This window comes from Lontra canadensis, unplaced genomic scaffold (genome assembly GCF_010015895.1).
Source record: "Lontra canadensis isolate GAN:19392208 unplaced genomic scaffold, GSC_riverotter_1.0 scaffold59, whole genome shotgun sequence".
Classification (NCBI taxonomy): domain Eukaryota; kingdom Metazoa; phylum Chordata; class Mammalia; order Carnivora; family Mustelidae; genus Lontra; species Lontra canadensis.
This window is the reverse complement of record NW_022631053.1, coordinates 4,103,361-4,128,018: the sequence shown is the minus strand read 5'-3', so window position 1 is coordinate 4,128,018 and position 24,658 is coordinate 4,103,361. Positions and strand designations below refer to the sequence as shown.

Below are 24,658 nucleotides of genomic sequence, written 5' to 3'. Positions count from 1 at the left end.
ATTTTATTTTATTTATTTAAAAAATTTATTTATTTATTTGACAGACAGAGATCACAAGTAGGCAGAGAGGCAGGCAGAGAGAGAGGAAGGGAAATAGGCAGAAAGCAGGCAGAGAGCCCAATGTGGGGCTCGGTGCCACTGGGATCATGACCTGAACCAAAGGGAGAGGCTTTAATCCACTGAGCCACCCAGGCGCCCCAAGAATTTATTTTAGCAGAACAATTCAGTCAAGTTCTAGGTGACATCTCTGTACTTCTCTTAGTTTCCCTCTGTGGTTGTAGTATGACTGCTGGTGCCCTAAACTGGACAACATCCAAAGACGGGAAGGAAGTGAAGGGGCATTTTCTCCTTGTGTGTATCTCTCATCAGAAAGGAAAATCCTCCACAGATGTTCCCCTTCCAGTAGTTTCCCCAAGTGGGTCACATACATGCCAAGGAGGTCAGAAAAATATGTATTTGGCATATTCAGTCTCAACAGGGTGGGTGTGGTCTAGTGGAAAGGGAAAAAGGGAGTCAGGGTTACTGGGAGGGTAAAACAACAACACCTGCTAAGATCCTTCTTATGGAGTCTACTGTTGTGTAACAAACCACCCCGAGCTTCGATGCATAAAAGGGTGGTCATTTTATTATGTTCATGGGAATTTGGACAGCGCACAAGGATGGGCTGTCTTTGCTCCGCATTGTTTGGGACCTCAGCTGAGAAGACTCAAATGCCTGGGGGCTGAAGTCATCTGGAGGCTTCCTGGGCTAGGATGACTAAAAGGCTGGGCTGAACTGGGGAGGTTGGGCAGAGCACCTCACATTGTCTTCTATGTGGCTAGCTCTCTGCATGGCTGCTGGGTTCTCAGAGTGAATGCCCTGGGAGGGAGGCTCCTCAGAGGGGTTCTCTGGAGATGAAGAATTCTGCTGAATGGCCTTCTAGGACCTAACCAGCGAAGTTACATAGTATCACCTGTGCCATATTTTATTGGTCAAAGCAATGAGAAGCCCATCCAGATTCAGGGGAGGGTCCACAGACCTCACTTTTTGACGGGAGGAATTTGCAGCCTTAAAACCTGCAACAGTCTCCATGTAAACCAGAAGACAGACATACATATATATTCCCAAGATTCTCCTTACATTTTTGCAGTTGAAAGGAAATTTCAGTTTACCCCTCAATCAACCACGATGTCACATTTCTTTTTTTCAAGCTGAAATTCTTTTCTCAACTAAAAAATAATTTTCTTACAGCCCCCAACTGGTATACTATTGTCCAGAAACTCCTACTATTGAATAGAAGTTGAGGCGTTTTCTCTCAAGAGACCAATTTTGGATCAGCATTAGAAGGGAAGCGAAAACACTGAAATCCCTCAAATTGTGAAGGGGAGCTTTGGCATTAAAAAAAAAAAAAAAAAAAAAAAAGAATATGAACGATTAAAGCGTCTGCCCCAGTAGCTCCTAGTAAAAATACACAAATGGATCCTCCTTATATTGAATAAAATATTAACATTTTGGGAACACCTATTAAATCATCCACTGAAGAGGATATAAAAAGATCAAGAAGACTAGTTCTCCACTTTCAAGTAGTTAGAATTCTAGGTGGGAGGAAGGAGATTCTCCCGCCATTGTCTTAAATGCGAGAACTGAACTAGAAACAAGGAGCTCCTGGCAAGTGGGATGAGGAAGCCCCTGTGAAAGAAGTGGTCTGTGATATAATGATACAAATTAAAAAAAAAAAAAATCATTAATCGGTAAAAAAAAAAAGTGGCTTGAGTTCGGGTCCTCTTAAATGGGTAGATGTCAATTCTGGGAAAATGGAGGATGGCACAAGACAAAGGCATACACTCTAAGAGAACCGGAAAAAGTGAGGCCTGGGTCCCCTGAAAACTCGCTCGCGATATTGCAAAAGGTAAACGCTACGTGGGCTCCCGCCATCAACACCTCCAGCTCACGTCGCCCAGGAGAGTTCCGGGTGGCGGGGTTGGGGTCGTCTTCTCAGGAGATGCCCAGTAGAGGGCGCCGTAAGCTCGCGAGTCCTCGGGCTGATTGGGCCGCGGAGGCGGTGCGTCCTCGGCCCGGGGGCGGGGCCGCCGTGCTCACGTGACTTTCGCTCATGGCGGCGGCGGAGGCAGCGGCAGCGGCGGAGCTCGGCGGCCGGAGCCGGATCCTGTAGCCGGGGTGTGGGCCCGCGTCAGTCCGTCCCTCCTTCGGACCCCTCTCTTGTCTTCCGGAGTGTGGCTGGCGGAGCCCGGATGGCGGAGCGAGGCCTGGAGCCCGCGCCGGCCGCGGTGGCGGCGCTGCCGCCCGAAGTGCGGGCGCAGCTGGCGGAGCTGGAGCTGGAGCTCTCAGAGGGTAGGAGCCGGGCGGGGGAGCGAGCGCCCGGGCACCGCTGCGGTTCGCGGCGACAGGCAGAACAGGTCCCCGCCGCGCGCCCTGCTGGCGGTGCGGGCGAGACGGGAGGAGGGTGCCGGAAATCTGGCCCGTGCTCTGAAGGGGTCGTCTTCCCTGCTCTCGCATCCTATGAAGTGGGTTTCCCCTGGTGTTCATTGTGTTCTCGGGGAAAGGGTGAAGCTGGGGCTTAGGGGAGAAGTCCTCCCCCGGCCCGGGCCGTTTTTGCACTCCCTGCCCCTCAAAACCCAAGACAAAGCTGCGCCCTCGCGCTCCTCCCCGGGCGTCTGGGCACGGTGGTGGCGGGGGGGGGGTGAGGCTGCGAGCAGGGTGGCTGACAGCTTTCTCCTGTCCTCCTCTCCCCTTTTCGCGGGGAGGGCCTCACGTCTGTTTCAGCTCCCCTCCCCCCTTCAGAAAAAGAGAAAGATACATGGGAAATCCGCAGCATTTCTTCTTCCTCCTTCTTTAACAATACGAGATGTTTCCCCAGTGACAGGAGTGAGCGAGAAGCAGAATGGGCCATTTAGGGTCCTAGGCAGATTAGAAGCAGTGGCATTAACCCAGAGAGACATACACTGTGCTGCTTCCAGATCACCTTTGTCATAAGGGTTTTTTTCCTAGTGCCTCTATTCGGGGTGAATTTTCCGCATCTGATCACCTTTTAGAGTCTTTCAAGAGAGGAGGAGGGTGGCTACCGGTTACATGCAAATCCTGGCTGGCACCCTCTTTCTTTTGACAATGGATTGGTACAGGGAGGGTTGAATTTGAGAATTAAAAAGAATAGAATAAATCAAGCCTCTGTTATTAGAGAAGTCCCTTGGACAACAATGAGAGAAACGTTGCTCTGTTGTGGGCATGTGATCAGGCTTCATGTGCAGTTGTGATCAGTTCTCCATAAAGTTCCTGTTTTTATCACGGGCTGACTAAGACAAAAGCAGCATTTTCTACAAGCTTGATGTCAGTATTGTGGCGGTGTCCCCAGAGTTGCATATTTTTAACTGAGTTCCTTGCCAAAGGCCCTCTTTGCTAGCATTTTTCAAGTGGATTAAATATTGTTGATTGGAAGAGAAGAATGTGACAAGTTCTCAGGAGAGTTCAGACTTTTTGTTTACTTATGGGGCATTCTCTTCCCCATTCCCCCACCCCCTTATCCTTTACAGTGAAAAACCAGAAGTAGATTTGAGTGTTATAAATCCTGTTGGGCATACAAGGAAATAATTATTTTTAATAACCCTGTTAGGTTTTCCCAATGTATAGGGAAGTGCTGTTTTCATTTGCACTTAATTACCAGCATATTATTTTTCAATTAATCAGTTAAGAAGTTATTTTTTGGCCCATCCCCAGAATCCGAGGTGGTGGATGAGTTGGTTTCTGTGACGTATTTAAAATATTACCATTGGTCCTGCCTCTCAAGATAACATCATTCTTCTCCTATACTAAAGCATTGTCGTTAAATCTGTAACGACTTCCATTCAAATCTGCCTTTTAAAACAGTTACTCTGTAGTAACAAATGAGCTCTATTTGATTAGCCAGCAAGAGAGAGGTTTGGCTGGATGTTTGTGTCAGAATGAGATTAAAAATAGGAGTTGATTGCTTTTACACAGAGGGAAATCCTGGAAGCTCCTTATTCTTGGTATATCGGCTTCCAGCTGATTATTGTTTACTTCTCTGAGTGTTTCTAGAAATGATTCTGAGGAACTGTTTCTAAGACTCACACTGATTAGCTCACCTTTCTCTCCTTTAGAAGGGTGTGAAACTCCTACAAACTTGTGGATGTTAGGGCTTCAGCATCATTAAGGACAAACGCATGATTTGCTTTCCCATGAAGGATTGCTTTGGTTCACATATACTTAGTTTGAATTAGTTTCTTATAGATTTATGCCATGTTGTCCTGTATTTCATCTCTTTTAGCAACAGACAACTGGAAGAAATACAGTTGAAAAATCTGGGGCCTGCAGGGTTAGCATCTTGGCCATCTGTCTTTTTTTCTCTTGCTTAAAAATAAAGTACAGAGGATGCTTGACTGAAGAAGTAGATAGACGTTTTTAGGAATTCAAGTGAAGTTAAGATAGCCCATTAACCCCCGGATCTCTGGCGTGGTGTTACTGGTAATGTCTGTAGTATATTTTGAATGAGTCTTTGCTTGTTTGTTTGTTTATTGTACATTTTCTCTACAGCTGCTGCTCTGTTGACAAAGTACTTTCTTTCCTTTCAAAAAAAAATGTACTTTTAACTATGTGTTTATCATGGGTCTTTGGTGTACTCATTCCTTGATTTTATTCTTTTTTTTTTCATGCAGGCCATAGTTGGTCTTAATTACAGTGATAGTCTGAGCTGTGTGCTATTAAAGAAATTTCTCTGTGCTTGTCTGTATTTTTGGCTGCAGACTTTGGTCATAGCTCAGCCACTTCTGTGCTGAAATGCAGGTTTGTGCCCCTGTGGGCTGTTTGCCGCAGAGCGCGTTGCAGAGCCCAGGGCTGTGTCTAGTGCTTCACGCAGGTCACCATGGACTTGGCCGGGAAGCTCCTGCTTCTGCACCAAAAAGAATAGGCTGCATCTATCCAGAGAATCACTTAAAGTTGAAGTTGCACATAATCCTGAGCTCTTCTTTTGATGAATTGAATAGGTAGAGGTTTCTACAAGTATTTTGATGGTGGATATGTTTTTTATGATTCACATATTTTATTGTATTATTATTATATCTGTTATGTGTTTGACAGTAAACTCTGTTGTCACTTTATTCACATGTTTTTACTCAAGTGTATGCATATTAAGTAACACTAATGAGACTTACTTGTTTAAATCTGTCATATAATACATTATATTTGTATAATGATCTTATACATTATGTGATGTGGGCTTCATTACAACTTTGTGATTAGGTGGAATAGATAGATATTATAACCATCTCTCACCTTTTCTTTTCCTTCCTTTGTTTTGTTTTGTTTGTTTTAACAGAAGGGAAAACTTAGAAAGGTTAAGAGGGTAAGTGTTTTATCTAAAGTCGCTCATCTAGTAAGTGCCATTATCCTAAGCTGCCATGTAATTATGGCATCTGTTACCATCAAATGATTTAAATATCTTTCTTGTTATGGCACAAGGTATTCTAATTTTTACTCTAGGGAAATGCTGTGTAACAGTTGTTTGCCACAATTCTAAATAGTTCCCTTGATTCTCTTTCTGAAGTCTCTTTCAAGTCTATCATTCACTTATTTGATTCAACAGATAGTTATTTTATGCCTCCTGTGTGCTGGGAATGCAGAGGTGAGCAGGGCAGTGTGTCAGCTTTCAAGGAGCCCTGAGTCTGGAATGGAAGTCACTTAGATACCAACCAGACAGTACAGGAGACCATGGTAGAGTTTTGTCCAAGGCTGCCTTCTAAAAAAAGAGGAAGGTATCTGATTTGTTGTTGTGGAAAAGAAACAGCAGAGAACTATAAATACAAGATTGGACAGGGTGGCTAGTAGAGATGGCTGACATTGAGCGTGTGCAGTTCAGTCCTAAGCATGAAGGAAAGAAGGACATAAATCCCATACTTCTGTGGCTTGTCGGAAGAGTTCAAGTCTTTCAATGTCTAAAGATGACAATTGGGAAGGTATTTAAGACAAAATAACACAGGAAGGGATCCTCCCTTTTCTTGTTTGAACACTTCTCTGAGCACAAACACAACAAACACAGTCACATCCTCCCTTTCTCCTCTTTCATCACTCATCCTGGCAGCCCTGCAAGGCCGGTAGGGCCCACCTTGAAGGCAGAGGGATAAGAGAGGGTTCCTTGCTAGGAGTTGACGGGAATCCTCTTGAGGAGTGGGGAAGTAGTGGGGGAGTTGTAGAGGGAAAGGGATAGGTGCTGGCTAGAGATCATATTTCATGGTCTCCCTAGTGGGCAAGTAAAAGTAAGGAGCCAGGAAACTGACAAGTCCCTCCTATTGTATTAACACTGGGAAAGTGGTCCACTTTCCCCAAAATACAGCACATAGTTGTGAATTCATGGGATATACATTTATCAGAAAAGCATGTCTCAGTAGTTGTCATACCCGATGTTAAGAGGAGGAAGGAAAGCAGGGGTTATCGATTTTTAAATAACCCCAACTAGGTGTTATCTATGTGCTCTCCCTAAAACTTGAATATGTATATTTTTGCATTTGTGTTTTGCATATATATTTTGCATATATCCTCTCTTACATTGGAACTCATCTTTAGGAATTATGGTCAGAACCTGTGGCACATTCCTTTGAAAATCTTCATGGTGGCAAATTTTGAGGGTGGAATTTCATTTTATAGGTTACTTGGAGTCAAGTAGAGAAAATCTGGTGATGTTCTTTTGGAGTCCAGACTAGGTGTCATTGAAAAAATTAGAGTAATTCTAAACTGATTTGCGTTGTGACTGTCAAAAAAGTAGAATGATGTAAACTGGTTTTTGAGGGTAGTTCAGAAGACAAGTGACCAATTTATTGATAGAATGACTCAGTCTTACTGTAAAGGATAGCGCTTGTGTGGACACCCTTGTTTTTTTCTTTTTTTTTTTTTTTAAGATTTTATTTATTTATTTGACAGACGGAGATCACAGAGAAGCAGGCAGAGAGAGAGGAGGAAGCAGGCTCCCCACTGAGCAGAGAGCCCGATGCGGGGCTCGATCCCAGGACCCTGGGATCATGACCTGAGCCGAAGGCAGAGGCTTTAACCCACTGAGCCACCCAGGTGCCCCTGGACACCCTTGTTCTGACGTTTATTTTGAAAAATCATCATTTGACAGCCCCATATCATTGAACTGGATTTTTGAATGAAGGAAATCATTAAGGGGCACCTGCATGGCTCAGTGGGTTAAATGTCCGACTCTTGGTTTCTGCTCTGGTCATGGGCTTGAGCCCTGCGTTGGGCTTTTTGCTTGGTGCAGAGCCTGCTTCAGGTTTTCTCTCCCTCTCCCTTCCTTTCAAATAAATAATTAAATAAATAAATAAAATCTTAAAAAAAAAAAAAGAAAGAAAAAAAAATCATTAACCCTTCACTCTTAGCCTGGCCCCTGGTGGCTGCTTTCTTTCCTAGCCTATGTGAGGATTAGCACCTCAGGGTGAAAAGTTCAGATGATTGGCTAAAAAAGGCCCTCACACTATATTTGTATCAGAATTACTACAGTTCTCCCCCCCTCTCAGGAATGCTCTTTGAAAGCACTCCTTCCTGCTTACTGTCCCACTGCTCTTTAAGAGTTCAGCTGAAGTGCTAGCTTTTTTTATAACCGAACCCTGACCACTGTCAGCTCCCTAGCTTCAAACCTTACAGCATTTACAGTGTCTATGTCATTTTTGCCAACCGAGACATTAATTATTTAAATTGTTTTTCATTTTACTTCAGTGTAAGCTCCTACAGAGGTCATTCGTATCTTAAACAGTTTGGAAGTAATTTTTTTTTAAAGATTTTATTTATTTATTTGACAGAGATCACAAGTAGGCAGAGAGGCAGGCAGAGGGAGAGGGGGAAGCAGGCTCCCTGCTGAGCAGAGAGCTGATGCAGGCTCAATCCCAGAACCCTGAGACCATGACCTGAGCTGAAGGCAGAGGCTTAACCCACTGAGCCACCCAGGTGCCCCTGTATTATATCTTAAATTTTTTTTTTTTTTTAAGATTTATTATTTGACAGAGAGAGAGAGATCACAAGTATGCAGCGAGGCAGGCAGAGAGAGAGGAGGAAGAGCAGGCTCCCTGATGAGCAGAGAGCCCGATGTGGGGCTCAGTCCCTGCGGGGGTCGATCCCAGGACCCTGGGATCATGACCTGAGCTGAAGGCAGAGGCTTAACCCACTGAGCCACCCAGCTGCCCCTGTCTTAAACTTTTTTTTTTTTTAATTTTATTTTTTATAAACATGTATTTTTTTTCCCCAGGGGTACAGGTCTGTGAATCGCCAGGTTTACACACTTCACAGCACTCACCATAGCACATACCCTCCCCAATGTCCATAATAACCCCCCTCCCCCCAGCAACCCTCAGTTTGTTTTGTGAGATTAAGAGTCACTTATGGTTTATCTCCCTCCCAATCCCATCTTGCTTCATTTACTCTTCTCCTACCCCCTTAACCCCCATGTTGCATCTCCTCTCCCTCATATCAGGGAGATCATATGATAGTTGTCTTTCTCCGATTGACTTATTTCGCTAAGCATGATACCCTCTAGTTCCATCCACGTCGTCGCAAATGGCAAGATTTCATTTCTTTTGATGGCTGCATAGTATTCCATTGTGTATATATACCACATCTTCTTGATCCATTCATCTGTTGATGGTGTCTTAAACTTTTTTAAGTAGCTCCCCAACTCTTTCTTGTATTGTGTTAGGAGTGCAGTGAGTTTTTGCTCACTTCAATGTGATGTAAAGTGAAACCATAAAGTCACTGTCTTGGGATTTGATTTTGGTATGAACCAGAGTTGTGTAATCATTTTAGTATAGGCTTTGGCATCTGGTGGGCCTGGGTCCCATTCCTGGACTGTCACTTAGTAGCTGTGTGACCCTGGACAGACTGGCTACCCTCCCTCATTTTAGTTTCTTCAATTCTTTTTTTTTTTTTTTTAAGATTTTATTTATTTATTTGACAGAGATCACAAGTAGGCAGAGAGGCAGGCAGAGAGAGAGAGGAGGAAGCAGGCTCCCTGCTGAGCAGAGAGCCCGATGTGGGACTCAATCCCAGGACCCTGGAATCATGACCTGAGCCGAAGGCAGAGGCTTTAACCCACTGAGCCACCCAGGCACCCCAGCTTCTTCAGTTCTTAAAGGAATGACAATCTCATTGGAGCTGTAGGGTTGAAAAGGAGCTGACTGTACTGTGTGGCATGCAGTGATTGCTTGGTGTGTGTAATCTTTATTGTTTCTGATAGTGAAGAGCTGCTTAGTGACTTGGCTGTTTTTAGTATCTTGTGTTACTTGGCAGAATATGGTTGTATATGAAGTGATGAATGAAATCAATTTGTGCACATATTTTTTTAAAAGACCTTACTCCACCAGTAGTTGCTCCTGTCGGCACCCTCTACCCTTAGTGTAACATATGTTAGGTCACTGCAGGCAGTTGACTAGAGCAGAAAAGAGTAGCTGGTTTGTTTCATACGGACATCTGGTGTGTGTACATTTCCGAGCTGGTAAGTTCTGGCAAATGGCTTTGAAATTTAAGCGTGGTTTCTGAGACTCAGGCATCTACCATTTATGAAAAGGCATATGTGGGTGCTTAGAATCTTCAAATAGTTTTTGTCTCCTTTTCTTAGTCCTCCATTTGTCTCTAGTGAACACATCCTTTCAGTTCCTCCTTCAAAGTTTTCTTGCGTCCACTTTTCTTTTGAGTTCTGTTTACCACCAGCCTTGTCTGGTTCTCTATCTTCAGACCCAAGGGTCTGATTTTTGTCTCCCTTCAGCTCTAGATTGATCTTTCATCTTTTAAAGATTCTGCTGCTTTCTAAAGCCTTTGCTAAATCCAGGACTCTTCTCACTCACTGTCTTTAAATTCTGAGTTTCCTAAAAGCTGTGGTGGTCTCCTCTCTTATCCCTAGAGTCTAAGTTAGTGCTATTGTACACCTCAAATAGTCTCATCTGTTTTGGTGATTGATCATACTCTAGGGGTTTAAGTGAGAGTTTTTCCTATCTTTGTGTTTTTAGTGAGTTGGTTGCTTTCCCTGTGGATGCTCATCGATAAACAAGATCCCTTCTGAAAGGCAATTTCTTTGGATTCATGAGTTGGCCTCAGTGTACCTGAAAACTCTGAAATCATGTGCAGAATTTGGAGTGTGAGTGCTTATTTGTCTTTTTAGGGAGCAGAATCTCTACCTTTCATCAGTTTCTTAAAGAGGACTATGAAACAAAGCTCAGAACCATTCTTACTAGCTTGTAAGAAAGCCAAACTCCCTCCGCTTCCCTCCTCAGCACTCTAAGCCTTATCTGTATCAGTTCCCACCCTTATCCACTTTCCTCCTTTTCTCAGAGGAAGAAGTATCCCCTTTCTTGTTCTAAGGTATATCCCTCTCACTGTTCTCACTCCCATCCTTTCTCCTCTGTGATCTTGGCGTCTTACTTCATTGATTGATCTATTCATTCATGGTCTTCATTCATGGTCTTTTTGCCTTTGTCTCTTTCTCTCATCTTCAGCCTCTCACTTAACGCTTGGCTCTCAGTTCCTTCCCTTCAGCCTATAAATATGCTGAAATTTCTCCCATCCAAAAAAAGCAGCTTCCGGCAGTCTTGTGTTGGAGTCCGCGTGCTCTTGTGTGCTTGCATTCTCTTCCTCTCACAGATCCTAGAAGGTGTAGCTTACACTTCCTTTCCTGTCTTTCCTTTGCTCACTCCTTGGTCCATTGCTTTTGTTTATCAAGTGTCTGAAACAGCCGTCTCCAAGGCCATCAGTGACTTTTTTTTTTTAAGATTTTGTTTATTTATTTGAGAGAGAGACAGTGAGAGAGAGCATGAGAGAGGAGAAGGTCAGAGGGAGAAGCAGACTCCCCATGGAGCAGGGAGCCTGATGCGGGACTCGATCCCAGGACTCTGGGATCATGACCTGAGCCTAAGGCAGTTGCTTAACCAACTGAGTCACCCAGGCGCCCCCATCAGTGACTTCTAATTTCAGACTGAAAAGCACCCACTGGCTATCGTGTCTTTTCTGCAGCATTGGATATGGTGAATAGTTAGCTTTATAAAACCTTCTCCTTCCTTAGCTTTTAATGGCCTCATTTCCGTCTGGCGCCTGTTTCTTCTTATGTGCTTTCTCTGAGTGCCTTTTTTTTGGTCTTCCTTCTGGTACAGGTGTTCCTACTATCTGTCATGAGCCTTCATCTCCCTTCACATAAGCTTGCTGAGTAATCTCATCCATACCCAGGACATGAGCTGTCTTGGAGGTGAGATGGCTTCCTGGTCCCTATCTGTAGGCCTGACTCAGAGCCGTCTGCTCCACACATCCCATTGGTTCCCTGACAGCGGTCACTTAGCAAGTCCAACACTGTATCCTTATTTCAGCCTGCTCCACAGCCTCCTTCCGAATGTCCACTTTCTCGGGTCAAATGCTTGGGAGTCATCCATCTCATGGGTCACTAAGTCCAGTTGATTCTTCTTCCTCCCTTCCACTCATGCCATTTTGGTTTTAGTTCAGGCTCGTTTTTTTTGTTTTTTTGTTTGCTTAAGTTTCCATTTATTTGTTTTGAGAGAGAGAGGTGAGCACAAGCTGGGGGAAGGAGGGGCAGAGGGAGAGGGGAAAACAGACTCCCTGCTGAGTGTGGAGCTGGATGGCGGGGCTTAATCTCAGGCACCAGGATCATGACCTGAGCCAAAGGCACACGCTTAACCGACTGAGCCACCCAGGCGCCCCTGGTCTTTGTTCAGCCTTTATCAACCTCTCACTGAGATTATTGTAGTGTCTCCTCTAACTCATCCACCTGCCTCCAGTGCCTTCCCAGACCCTTTTCCCTCCAGTCCATTCTTCTCTACTCTGTGATGGAATGATCATTCTGAAATAGAGATCTAAACATGACCTCTCCCCAGTTTAAAAATTATTCATTGGCTTGCCCCATCCACAGGATAAAATTCAAGCATCCTTTACGTAGCAAGACCTGCTTGCCTTTGTAGCCTCATTTCCTGCGCCTTCTATGGTTTTCTCCCCTCTCTAGCTATGCCTAGCTGCATGCGCCACTGTGCTTTTTTTACTTCCATGCCTTTGTACACGTTGCCTTCCTCTGAGAGATGCCCACTCTGGCAGGCACATTCTTCCCCCTTTTCTGCCTGGTTTACTTCTGTTCCATTCAAATTCCTGTAAGAGGGCGCCTGGGTGGCTCAGTGGGTTAAGCCGCTGCCTTCGGCTCAGGTCATGATCTCAGGGTCCTGGGATCGAGTCCCGCATCAGGCTCTCTGCTCAGCAGGGAGCCTGCTTCCCTCTCTCTCTCTCTCTGCCTGCCTCTCTGTCTACTTGTGATCTCTCCCTGTCAAGTAAATAAATAAAATCTTTAAAAAAAAATAAATAAAAAAAAATTCAAATTCCTGTAAGAAGCCAGCCTTTCCTAAGCTCTGTTTAGAGGTTAAGATCTCTATAAGGAGCTACAAGTTATTGAGTACTTGCTGTATAGCAAGCCCTGTGCTTGGCTCTTCATATACCCTAGCTGGCGGGGAAGTAGGTGCTGAATAAAAAGCTCCTATTATCATGATGAGAGAACTGGGCTAACAGAAAGCCCCTGAAATGGAGGGCTCCTGGGTGGCTCAGTGGATTAAGCCTCTGCCTTCAGCTCAGGTCATGATCTCAGGGTCCTGGGATTGAGTCCCACATCAGGCTCTGCTCAGCAGGGAGCCTGCTTCCCCTTCTCTCTCTGCCTGCCTCTCTGCCTACTTGTGATCTTTCTCTTGTGTGTCAAATAAATAAATAAAATCTTAAAAAAAAAAAAAAAAAAGCACCTGCAATGGAGAGGAATGCTGTGTGTGCCTGATCTGGCCCTATACCCTTATCTTTCCCTTTCTCCCTGCCAGTGACAGTAACATTCTGAAATGAATGGCGAAGGGATCAGAACAGTGGATTTAACAGTCATTTAGAGCTGGGTTAAGTCCTGTGTTTGTTGCTTGCTGTGGGACCTCAGGCAGGTCTTTGAAATGTGTTTCTAATCTTATAACTGCTGGAGATAGGTGTGTGATTTCCATTTTGTAGAGACTTGTTAAAGAACGTACAGTCTGAGACTGTAGTGTGCTGGGTGGGAACCCAAGTCTGCTTGGCTCCAGACCCCATGGGTTTCCACACTGCCATCTGCCTCTGTCTCCCTGAATCATGTTTCAAGTTGTTTCTGCAAAATTCTTTCCCATCCTAACTACTGGGCCTCACTTTTCTTAGAATACAGCTTCTGTCTTTGGAGTTTTAGAGGTGGGGCTGGAGGGAAAAGGATGGGAATGTTCTGTCCTATTCTCAGAGAATAAATGTGAAATTAATTTTTCTTCCTTGAATTGAGATGAGCATGATCAGAAGCTGAAAAGGGGAAACCCAGGAGGAAAATATTTTGGATGCTTCACAGGGCAGTCCTAAATGAGAATCTGAAGGTCTGGTGTCTTTGAAAGATCCTTGGTTTGCACTGGACTTGAGCTTCTGGACTGTAGAGAGGATTGTGGTTAAATTCTGATTCAGAAAGAGTTTTTAGTGCTTTTTTTTCTCTTTAGGATATTTAATGTTTAAGTTTAAAGTCAATGTGTAAGTTAATGTAAATATTTCTTTTTTTTAAAGATTTTATTTGTTTATTTGATAGCGAGAGACACAGTGAGAGAGGGAACATAAGCAGGGGGAGTGGGAGAGGGAGAACCAGGCTTCCTGCTGAGCAGGGAGCCTGATGTGGGGCTCCATCCCAGGACCCCGGGATCATGACCTGAGCTGAAGACAGATGCTTAACGACTGAGCCACACAGGCGCCCCAGTGTAGATATTTCTGTAAATGACATGTACTTTAATTGATTTTTTTCTTGGAGTTATTTCTTGTTTTGTGAAGGAACAGTGCTCTAATATCTCTCTATTTTTAGAGGACTGTTGGTTTTATGGATAAATTAAAGCACCTATAGGATTTGTTTCTTTCTTTCTAAGAATTTTGGATTATGTTGTTTCGAGTACTCTTGGCCTGGAACTTGTGGGTTTTGTTTTGTTTTAATTCTACCAAACATTTATTTTTTAATTAAAAAAGTTATTTTTGTTAACATATAACGTATTTTTTTAAAAGTACGGGTCTTGATTCATCAGTCTGGAACTTGTGGTTTTTAATTCAGGTCAGGCATGCGTGTGTTATGGTGTTGATCAGTCTTGTCACACTCTACGTTTTAAAAATGAACCCAGCAGGAATTATTAGGTAGAAGCTTCTGATAGTTTCTTGTTCCGTAAATCTGTGACTGAAGCAAACAGGCTGTCTTCAATTTTTCTTTATTGAGGTGTAATTGACATACAGCATTATATTAGTTTCAGGTGTGCAACGTAAGGCTTTGATATTTGTATATATTGTAAAATGATCACCATAATAAGTCTATTAATTTTTGTCACCATATGTAGTTACAAAAAAAATTTTTTTTTTCCATAAAATTTTAAAGTGTCTCCTTTCTTACATTATTGGATTTCCTTTCTGGTTTGGAGAAACTTTTATTCTTAAATTGAATGTGTAGAAAAAGCATCTGTCTGAATTTTCCTCCCATAGTTCTCGTTTTTCTTCAAGGACCAAGGGAAGTACTGGAAGATGAACTTCCTGTTAAAAACACCAACTTCCTCATTTGCTGGTTCTCTAAGCTCTGATCTCTCATGTTACCCTGTGTTTTATTTATTTTTCAAATGATCTCAAACCTAGGAAGTTATCATTTACATACCTGTTCTCACCTCCCTCTGTAAGCTGCTTCCTTTGACAGCGTCCTTACATGTGTACATACAGCGTCCTTTGACATGTGTATTTTCAATACCTGTTCAACCACCGAATGAATCTGGACTCTGTCATCAGCCTCCCTGTCTGTTCTTATTTTCTTACTAGTCTCTGACTGACTCTTCTATTATAGTCAGACTGGTTTCCTCACTCTTTTTCCTGACAGTCCCATTCCTATCTCTCTGCCTTTATAGTGACTGTTTTGTCAGGACTGCCTTTTCTCCTATTAAAATGTCGCCAAATTCCAGGGCTTGGCTGATGTTCCCTTGATCATGAACCCAGCTGACTGCTTTCGTTCATATTAATCCTTTCTATTTTTAGGCCATTGTATTCAGTAACAGAGTTTAACACTAAACAGACCACTATTATTTGTTTCAATTATTTTTGCCTCCTGTGTTGGACTTTACATTTTGTGAGTGTAGTGGCATGGCCTTCTACCTTTTGGAACTCGTAAAGTGCTCAATATATCAGTATATCAGTAAAGGTGTATTGAACACATTTATTTACAAGATCTATTGAGAGAATAAGGGATGCGTAGAAGGCAGATTCCCTGCTTTCAAGGAGCTTTCAATCTAGTAACTTCTCAACAAATAGCTGTTGGGGTTTTAAAAATACTAATTTAAGTAATTGTCTTTTAAGTACATAGAAGCATTTTGTTTTCTGCTTGAGTGATAAGGTAGTATTTAAAAATCCTATTTGAAATGATTCTAGAAAGATGGTGGTTTTCACACATCTCTACTGCCCTCTTTTTTTAAAAATTAATTAATTAATTAATTAAAATATTTTATGTATTTATTTGACAGAGAGAGAGATAACAAGGAGGCAGAGAGGCTGGCAGAGAGAGAGGAGGAAGCAGGCTCCCTGCTGAGCAGAGAGCCTGATGCGGGGCTCGATCCCAGGACCCTGAGATCATGACCTGAGCCGAAGGCAGAGGCTTAACCCACTGAGCCACCCAGGCGCCCCTGTCCTCTTTTTTAAAACATAGTTGAAGTAAAATAACAATTTCAAAGCTTAGAACAAGAACACCAAGAGTTAGAATGGGAACTTATGAAGGTAAGGGACATGGAAGTTAGATCCAGGAAACCACATGATAAGATTTTAGAAAGTTGGGGGCCTGGGTGGCTCAGTTGGTTGGGCGTCCAACTCTTGGCTTTGGCTCAGGACATGATCTTAGGGTCGAGAGATTGAGCGCCATAATGGGTTGCACACTCAGTGAGGAGTCTGCTTTTGTTCTTTCTCCTTCTCCCTCTACCCTCCCCACCACATGCATGTGCTCTCTGTCTCTCAAATCTTTTTTTAAAAAAATAAAATTTTAGAAGGAGAAATAAGTAATAGAAGAAAAATGCCCTGAGCTGAAAAAAGATTGCAAATGGAAAAGCAATGAAGCTTTGAATGGGTTCACTGTATTCCAGGCAAGATGGGTGAGAAATGGCATAAACCTAGGCATATTCTGATAAAATTACTGAATTCAGTGATTAAAAAAAGTCCTACAAGCTCCGAGATAGAAGGATAAAGTATAAAACAGCAACAGCCAAATAGGCTGTTCTCATTTGCAATACTGTAACTTTGACGATGGTGTAAGAAACATCTACTGATTGGAGAAGAGGTCTCTGCTCTAGAGAACTCTGTATGCAGTCTAGATATCATACACCCTTTAGGGAAAAGAAAGCTCTGTGTGAGTGTGTGAAGATTCAGAGATTGTATCAGCCACATACTCCAATCTAAGCAGTATACTCTAATCAAACAAATAATGCAAAACAGAGACCCCAGGATGGGAGGAAGAAAGGAAAAGGTGATGGACAATGGACTTTGAAATGTATGTATATATGTGTTTTGTGTGTGTCTCTGTGTGTGTGTGTATAAAATATATGTAATTGCATATATAACAAGTGACAAGGAATGTGTAATAAAAATGCTAAGTAAGAATCTTTGAAATAGAAGAGACTTTACAGCAGAAAGCCTAGTTGTCTGAATAAACTAGTCTAAAAGAGTTCAGCAAAACTCATAAACTGTGGGTCAGGGTAGTATGAGAATGGGTGGCAAGTAATAGTATTTTTTTGTATCATTGGGATGTTGGCAGAGGGAAGTATGGGAGTGAACTGTCTTGGTGAGGAGAAAAAGACTTCATAATAGTGTTAAAAATTACAAAATACTTAAGGATAAATATCAAAAGAAAGGCACAGGATCCATATGAAGAAAATTATAAAATTTTAAGGATGTAAAAGCAAGATCTGAAAAATGGAAATCTATAATGGATTCCCAGATGGGAAGTCTAAATATATATAAACATAATGGAAATCAATTACAGCTCCAATGGAGAGTTGTTTGGGTGATGGGGAGTTAGATAAAATATCTCAATGTGCATGTGGTAAAATAAATGTTTTGGAATAGCCAAGAAAATTTAGAAACAGAATCGTGATGTGGTCCTTGCTTTACCGTGTGTTAAAACAGAGTCTAAAGTTACTATGCTCATGGGGCGCCTGGGTGGCTCAGTGGGTTAAGCCTCTGCCTTCAGCTTGGGTCATGATTTCAGGGTCCCGGGATGGAGCCCCGCATCGGGCCCTTTGCTCGGCAGGGAGCCTGCTTTCCTTTCTCTCTCTGCCTATTGCCTACTTGTGATCTCTTTCTCTCTGTCAAATAAATAAATAAAATCTTAAAAAAAAATAAAATTACTATGCTTAAAGCAGTATGGTAAAGTGTTTGAATAAAGATGAATGAACAATATAAAGTGCCCAAGTCCTTTTTTATGTGGGAAAAATAATTATGAAAACATGAAAGTTTCATGAGCTGTTAGATTACTTGCCTTCTCAAATTCTCCAATTAGAAAATAACTTACAAAAGTTGACTAGGACTCTGTAGGATATCAGCAATGCTGAACTTCTTGATGTTCTGTTTATGCTGCCAAGGGAGCACACTGGAACCAGAAAGAAAAGGCCATTCCTCTTGCAGTGTCTTTCTGGTGCTCCCTACAGACCAAGCTTAACATTGAGGTATCAGGAAAAGGGTCCCTCTCAGTTTTCATAGAACAGGTAATGAAGGGTAGATTTGGAGCTGAGAAGCAATAAATTGAAAACTGATATATCCTTGATTCCTCTCTTTCCTTCAGTCCAACTCCCCAAATCTAGTCCACCCATAGTTTTTTTGGTACCACCTTGAGAAGGATCCTTAAGCTGCTTCTCTCCACTGTTGATCATTGCTAATCCTTGCCTGACATGCTCATTTCCAGCTTTGCTAGGGTCCCTTCCTCATGTCCCTGCTTTCTTCTCTCTCGCTAATTTCCATGTAGAAGCTACAGTGAACTTTTTAAACCACAAATTTGATCATGTTGCTTCCCTGCCCTAAGATTCTTCAATGGCTTCTCTGTATCTTAAAATTCAAACTCCATTTCATGCTCTCCAAGGCCTACCCAGTCTTGACCCTCGTTTGTTCCTCTCATCCACTGTGTTTCAAGCCATACTGGCTGACTTCTTCCTTGTCTCCCTCTCTCCTTCCTCGTCTCCCTCTCTCCTTCCTCGTCTCTTTCTCTCCGTACTTTTTTCACTCTTCCCTCCCTCCTTCTGTTCCCTTTCCCTTTTATTTATTTAGTGGCTATTTATTGTGGCCTACTATGTGCCACACAGGTACAGGCAATATAGTAGTGGTTATAATAACAAAAATCCTTGCCTTTAAGGGGCTCACATTCTGTAGGAATAGACAGAAATTAGTAATATACATTGCTTGGCAGATGGTAAAAATTTCAAAAGAGAGCAGTTGTGAAGAGGGATAGAGAATACTGAGGTTGGATCAGTGGTTATAATTTAAAATAGGGTAGTCAGGGACGACCTTGTCCTTAGATGGCATTTGAACGAAAACCCAAGGCTATTGAGGCTTTCTGCCTCTCCCTTGAACTCACTGTACTTGTCCCCACCTCCTTGTTTCTTGTTTTGCTTCTGCCTAGAGTGCTCGGCTCCAAGATCTGTGCTGGGCCAACCACTCTGCCCCCTTTCTGTCTCAGCTCAAAAGTTTTCTTCTTAAAGATGCCTTCCCTGGTTGAGTTCAAATGTGGAACTCCTCACATTTTTCTCTCTCACTCTCTCTCATTATTTTCTTTTTCTGTTTTAAAATTTTTTAATTAATGCTTTCCACCATTTGCTGTGATCTTATTTCTGTATTTATTTATCTTATCTCCCCTAGTAAAATGTTAGTTCTGTGGGAGCAGAGACCTTGCTCTCCTGTTTCCCTGCTGGATGCCCAGAGCCTAGAATAGAAGACTGTCAGCAGACACTTGTTCAGTGAACAGATGGACTTTACAAGGAGAAGATTCCACCAGAATTCCTTAGGTGGTGCGGCTTTACAGGATAAAGAAGTATGGGCTCTGGCCCCAGGACCTCTGGCAGGAAGGAAAAGGAGCCCCTCTGGGAGCTGGTCAGGGCCTCATGATGTTTCCTGGCATTTGGTTAGTTTCTAAAGTTTGTTTTTCCTTCATTTCCCTCAACTGTTTGTGCCCTCTGATTTTTCAATGTGACTTTTATAGTTGGATGATGTGTGACCACTTTCCATTTCATCAGCCTACCTGACTACTTTGCTCATTCAGTTCAGCTGATACTCATTATCGCAGCTACTTAGAGGAGATGATACAGTGCCACACCTGGTACAGGGCTGGATGAGAGTGGAGCCACAGCACAGAGTGCCTCTGCTCCCTGGATTGGGGAACGGGCACCTCTTCTCTTTTGTTGTATTTTGCCTATGCAAAGTTGATTCCCTTTTTCTTTTACCTTAACCAAATGTATCACCCACAGGATCTGATCTGGGGCGTAAGCTAACTGGGTACATTTTGCTGTAGAACAGATATTGTCAGCAACCTTCATTTTGGCTTAACTGGTTGGGAAAAACTAAATATTTTGTATGCCTGGTTTTCCCATATCTTTTCTTGGTCACATAATATCTTTTGCAAAATGTTGGAAAACCAGGGCACCAGGGTGGCTCAGTCGGTTAAAAGTCTGCCTTCAATCTCAGGTCGTGATCTCAGGATCCTGGAATCAAGCCCTGTGTCTGGCTTCCCTGTTCATCCGGGAGTCTGCTGCTCCCTTGGTTCCTCCCCCTGCTCTCTCTCTCAATAAAAACTGAAAAAAAATTTTTTAAATGTTGGAAAACCAGGGAAGTGACATATTTAGCCATATGGTAAATATTAGATATGTTGGAGTAGGTCAGGCTTTTGTCAGTTTAACCTAGTATATGCCAGCTAGACTTCAAGGACACTCATGGGCCACCCATAGTATGTCCGACCGTGCACCCAGCACTTTGATCTTAGGTCTTACCAAGTTTTTCTCAGGTGCCTATTTGAATATCTATGTCCAAGATATGTTCAAACACTAAATTTAATTATAATTTTACACATAGCATAAATATACTAAAATCTCAAATATTCCATTTATTTATTGTTCTGTCATGAGCTTCTAGTTTATCTTCATGGTTGGGAAATAGACCTTGTGAAACATCTTAATAATTAAGATTATCCTATTTCAGTAGTGATTGAAAGAAACAATTAACATGATTATCAGGTTGAAAACATGACTACGATGATTATTATTAACTAACAGAAGATCGTCATTATTAAAAGAAGTAAATTTTTCAGAATCCTAAATTTGATTTGATCACCTTCTAACTTTTCCTAAAAATTGTTCAAAAAAGAGTTACTCATTAGAGGTGGAGAATTCTTTCCTACTTTTTTTCCCTTGTAGTCAGTTGCAATTATCTCAGTTTCTTTACCTGTAAAATGTTGGTAATAATAGTGTCTACTTTATAGGATTTATGTCAGAACAAAATCAGTTAATGTATGAAAGTATATGATTACAGCAGTTCCTGGCACCTGGTAAAGCCCTGTAGGTCTTTTATGCCACTGTGCTGCTATAATTTTATACTCTCAAAATACCATCCATACAGAAGTTATGATTAGTGAAGAGTGTCTGAAATTGGGTATATGAACCCAAATTTGGTTTCCAGCTTTATCTAAAACAGGATGATAGTTAAAATCATGAGAATAGATGAGTTCACCCAGGAAAGAGGGCTTCATGAACAGAGAGAAGTATTTCAGCTAGAACCCTAAGGAATGCTAACATGGGGGGAGGAAATAAAAACCTGCAAAGACAAATAGGAAGAAGTCGCTGGAAGTTTAGCAGGAAAGCCAGAGAAGGAAAATAGGAGAGTTTGGGGTCAGAAGGACAAAATAGGGAATGATTAAATGTTGCAAACACGAGAATGATGAGGATTAATATGGATTCATTGGATTTAGCCACCAGGTGGTTTATGAATTTAGTGAGAGTGATTTTAATGCGGTGATGTGGGAATCTGAAGTCAGATGATAATGGGCTAATGAATGAATGAGAGGAAATAGAAAAATTTCAAAAACAAGACAAGTTTCAGTAAGGTTGACTGTTGTCAGGAGGATGGGACATGACAGTCTTTTGGTAGTTAGTTGCAGAGATAAGATACTGTGAACGACATCTTTATTGCCTAATAAATGACATGAAGAATACAAGTATAAATATTGAGAGTACTTACACAAAGGGCATTAGTGTACCTGTAGTATTCTGGGAAGGAATCCCCCAAGTATTATCGCTGGGGCTCAGAGTTAACAGTTGAATAGGAGTTTGGTGGGCACACAGACAAGGGAGAAGGATACTCAGTGTTTTGAGAAAGCCATGGATTCGTGAATCACTGATGCATGTTTGAGGAATTAAGATGATTTAGTAACTGCTAGAGCGTAAAGTGTAAGCTCAGTAGGTTCGGTGAGCCTGGACAGGTGAGCAGGGCGAAGAGCATGCCAGGGGTGGGCCTTAGAATCTTAAATTTTATTGTATAGGTCCTTGCTTCCCAGTGGGGGTTTGTGTGAATGTGCCAGGAGGTACTCAAAGCTATAGGATAAACATGTACCTTTTGGAGTATACATCTCATTGGATTTGGGGGAAATTATTGTTATATTAAAACATGGAGTATATTATGATGCAGAATCAAACATTTAAGATAAAATTATAATCTTGTACTTAAAAATGTTAAAATAATACATTTTCCTTTAGTGGCTGGCTTCTTCAGACTGTGTCTTGTGCTTCTTCTAGGCCCTCCGTCCCCATCACTTTCTTCAGGTCAAAGAGTTTATAGAACATCCATATAGGTGATGCGGAATCACTGAAGAATTGTAAGCAGGGGTGGGGTGGTGGATGACCTTGAGATTTGTTAGAGCTCACCCTAAAGGGAGTTAGTTTCAGGCATCTGTGTCTTACAACTAAGGGGCACCATTCCCATTGCATACAATGCATAATGGTCCTAAATAGATAAAGAACAGAGCAAGAGGACAAGTCAGGACAGGAGACTTCTGAGAAGGCTACTGAAATGAGCTAGTGGTTACTGTAATAGGACTAGGGAAGAGGGAATGAAAAGAGGTATTTGAGGAGGCAGAATTGATTAGGGTGGAAGAGGAGAGAATATGATATGATAGAAGAACTGAAGTTGACTCTAAGGTTTCAGACTTAGCATCTTGAGAGGAAGATGGCACGATTTCCTAATACAGGAATAAAGGAAGAAGAACAGTTTTGGCTATGGGAAGAGATGAGTTCAGTATCACTGAATTTGAGAGGTCTTTGGGCCATGCGGGTGGAGATCCAAAGCAGGCAATTGGCTGTGTGCGTTTAACTCTTTAGAAGGGCCTGCCCCAAAGATAACATATTCAGTATTCCTGAGTGGTCATCATCAATCATGGAAGCCATGGTGGTCCAAAGGGAGCACACTGAATGAGAAGAGATTAAATACGGAGCTCTGGAAGCACTGCCATTTAAAGGGAAAGCTGAAGGAAAGGAACCTGAGAAAAAGTGGTCACAGAGGTGTATGTGGCCAAAGAGGGAGACGAGCAGAGCAACAGGGAATTGTAAGAAGTACCTGTTCCTGCTGAGAGCTCAACCATGAGGAGGCCCTTGGTGGTGACCTTTGCTTGAGCTGCCTTAATTGTGTTGGGGGCAGGGGACTGCAGACCTGCTGGGAATAGTGTGGTAAGGAATCCAGGGTGATTCCCTTCCAAGAGGAAGTGGAAGTAGAGGCAGGCAGTGTACACTGCTGTTTCAAGCCAAACCATGTGAAGCAAAGGAGAGAAAGAATAGTAACTAGGATGCTGATACGTTTCTCTCTTTGTTTTTCTCCCACTAGAGAGCAAGTTGCAGGGGTGCCTCGTGGCTCAGTCAGTTAAGCGTCTGACTTCTTGGTTTTTGGCTCAGGTCCTAATCTCATGGGTTGTGAGCTCAAGCCCTGCATCGGGGTCTGTGCTCAGTGGGGAGTCTACTTGAAGATTCTCTCCCTCTGCCCCTCCTCTGTCTCTTTTCCTCTCAAATAAGTAAACAAATCTTAAAAAGAAAAAAAAAAAAGTAAATTGCATGAGTAGTGGAACTTTCTTTTTATTCACCACTTTATGTCCAGGTAGAAAAGAGTTCCTGGCACAGAGTAGTAGGTGCTCGATAAGTATTTGATGGCTATTTTAGTGAATTATGTTAAGAGAGGAGCGACTTGAGCATGCTCATTTGTGGGGTGAAAGGGTAAGAGGTCTTGAAGGGGAGTGATTGAAGGTGTAGAGTAGAAAAAACATGATGGAACCTGGTCACCTTGAGTCAGTTTCGTGAGATCCTAAGCACTGCTGGAGTGATTACCCAGGATACCAGGAGTGACTCTTGCTGAAACAGAAGGAAAGGAAGAAAGAATGGGAACGGGGGCAGATATTTATAGGTGGTGGAGGAGGAAGTTGGGGGAGTTCTCTTTTGATGGTCTTATGAGTATTCTCTGAGTTAAAAATAAAGTAAAAATGAGTATCATGTATATATTCTTGGAAAATGCTTTGTGAAGTCACACAAAAAAGCCACTCCTATTTAAGCAGCTATGCTTCTGCAGAAAGTTCTGGATATGTAATTGTAGACACACATAAAGGGTAGATGAGGTAAGGATGTGCCAGGGAGCATGAGTAAGAGTAGGTGAGACAAGAGGTCTCCAGTCTCAGACGAAATGTAGGGAGTGGTTGTGAGCTAGGAATACACATACCAGTGAGAACTTCATTTCATTGCACGCACAACCTGCAGGAGATTGTCCTTGGACTCTCAGGGAAGTCGGAAGGAAAGGCAATGCACGAGGCTCACTTTTTCCTCTTTGAAATGAAATGAACAGAAATTTGAGCATGGAGTGAAGTAGAGTTACTCTTTGTTAGCAAGTCCTCCGATTCTGACCAGGCTGGTTTTCCAGTGATTTATTTCTGATTCATTTCACAGGAAACTGCTTTCCCAACTTTGACAACCTGTTATCTAAAATGATTTGTCTGTTTAGAAGCAGAGGTAGTAGTGAGAAAGAGGATGTGACAGTGTCTCAGTGAGTCATAAGGAGTAAGACATGGCCATATTTGTTCCCCTTATCAGCTTTTATCTAGAATTAAAGACTATTAAAAGTGTCCCATTTCATTTTAATTAACAGTTGCTTAGTAATTTCTCACTTGTTCAGAAGTCCCTCTTTCTGGTGTTACCAAGTTCAAGACTCCGTATCTCTCAGGAATTTTCTGACAGGGGAAAATACAGTAGTAAGAATGGGTTTATGGTCTTCTAGACTTCAGTTGAATTTAAATAACCCAAGCAAGTTGATTTTTTTTTTCTTCTGCTACTAACCTTTACGAGCCATTATTAAACATTGACCTCTGACAGTGAAGCTATACAAGGCAGGCTAGAGTTGGCCTTGAGCTCTGGCTGCTTCTGTTTTTGCATTTCTCACATGTTAAAACATGTTCCCTGTAAAGTGAGCACAGGATCTTTCAGAAAGGGATCAGATTCTAAGAGTGAAAGGGGTTTTGCTTAGAGCAGGTTGCCAATTGTAATCACCTACTTAACTGCCCTGTCAGGGAAAACAAGTTCATAATGTG

The 24,658-nt window shown here is 42.3% G+C and overlaps 1 protein-coding gene across 4 annotated transcripts in view; it reads left to right on the top strand.

Annotated features, from left to right (window-relative positions):
• The first annotated feature begins 2,080 nt into the window (after positions 1-2,080).
• Positions 2,081-24,658, top strand: part of DIP2B (disco interacting protein 2 homolog B) — a 224,108-nt gene continuing 201,530 nt past the window's right edge. For all 4 annotated transcript variants that reach the window (XM_032876810.1, XM_032876809.1, XM_032876808.1 and 1 more), the window contains exon 1: positions 2,081-2,331. In XM_032876810.1, coding sequence (XP_032732701.1) covers positions 2,232-2,331 — 100 coding nt within the window. In that variant the 5' untranslated portion in view covers positions 2,081-2,231. The remainder of the gene's footprint in view (positions 2,332-24,658) is intronic.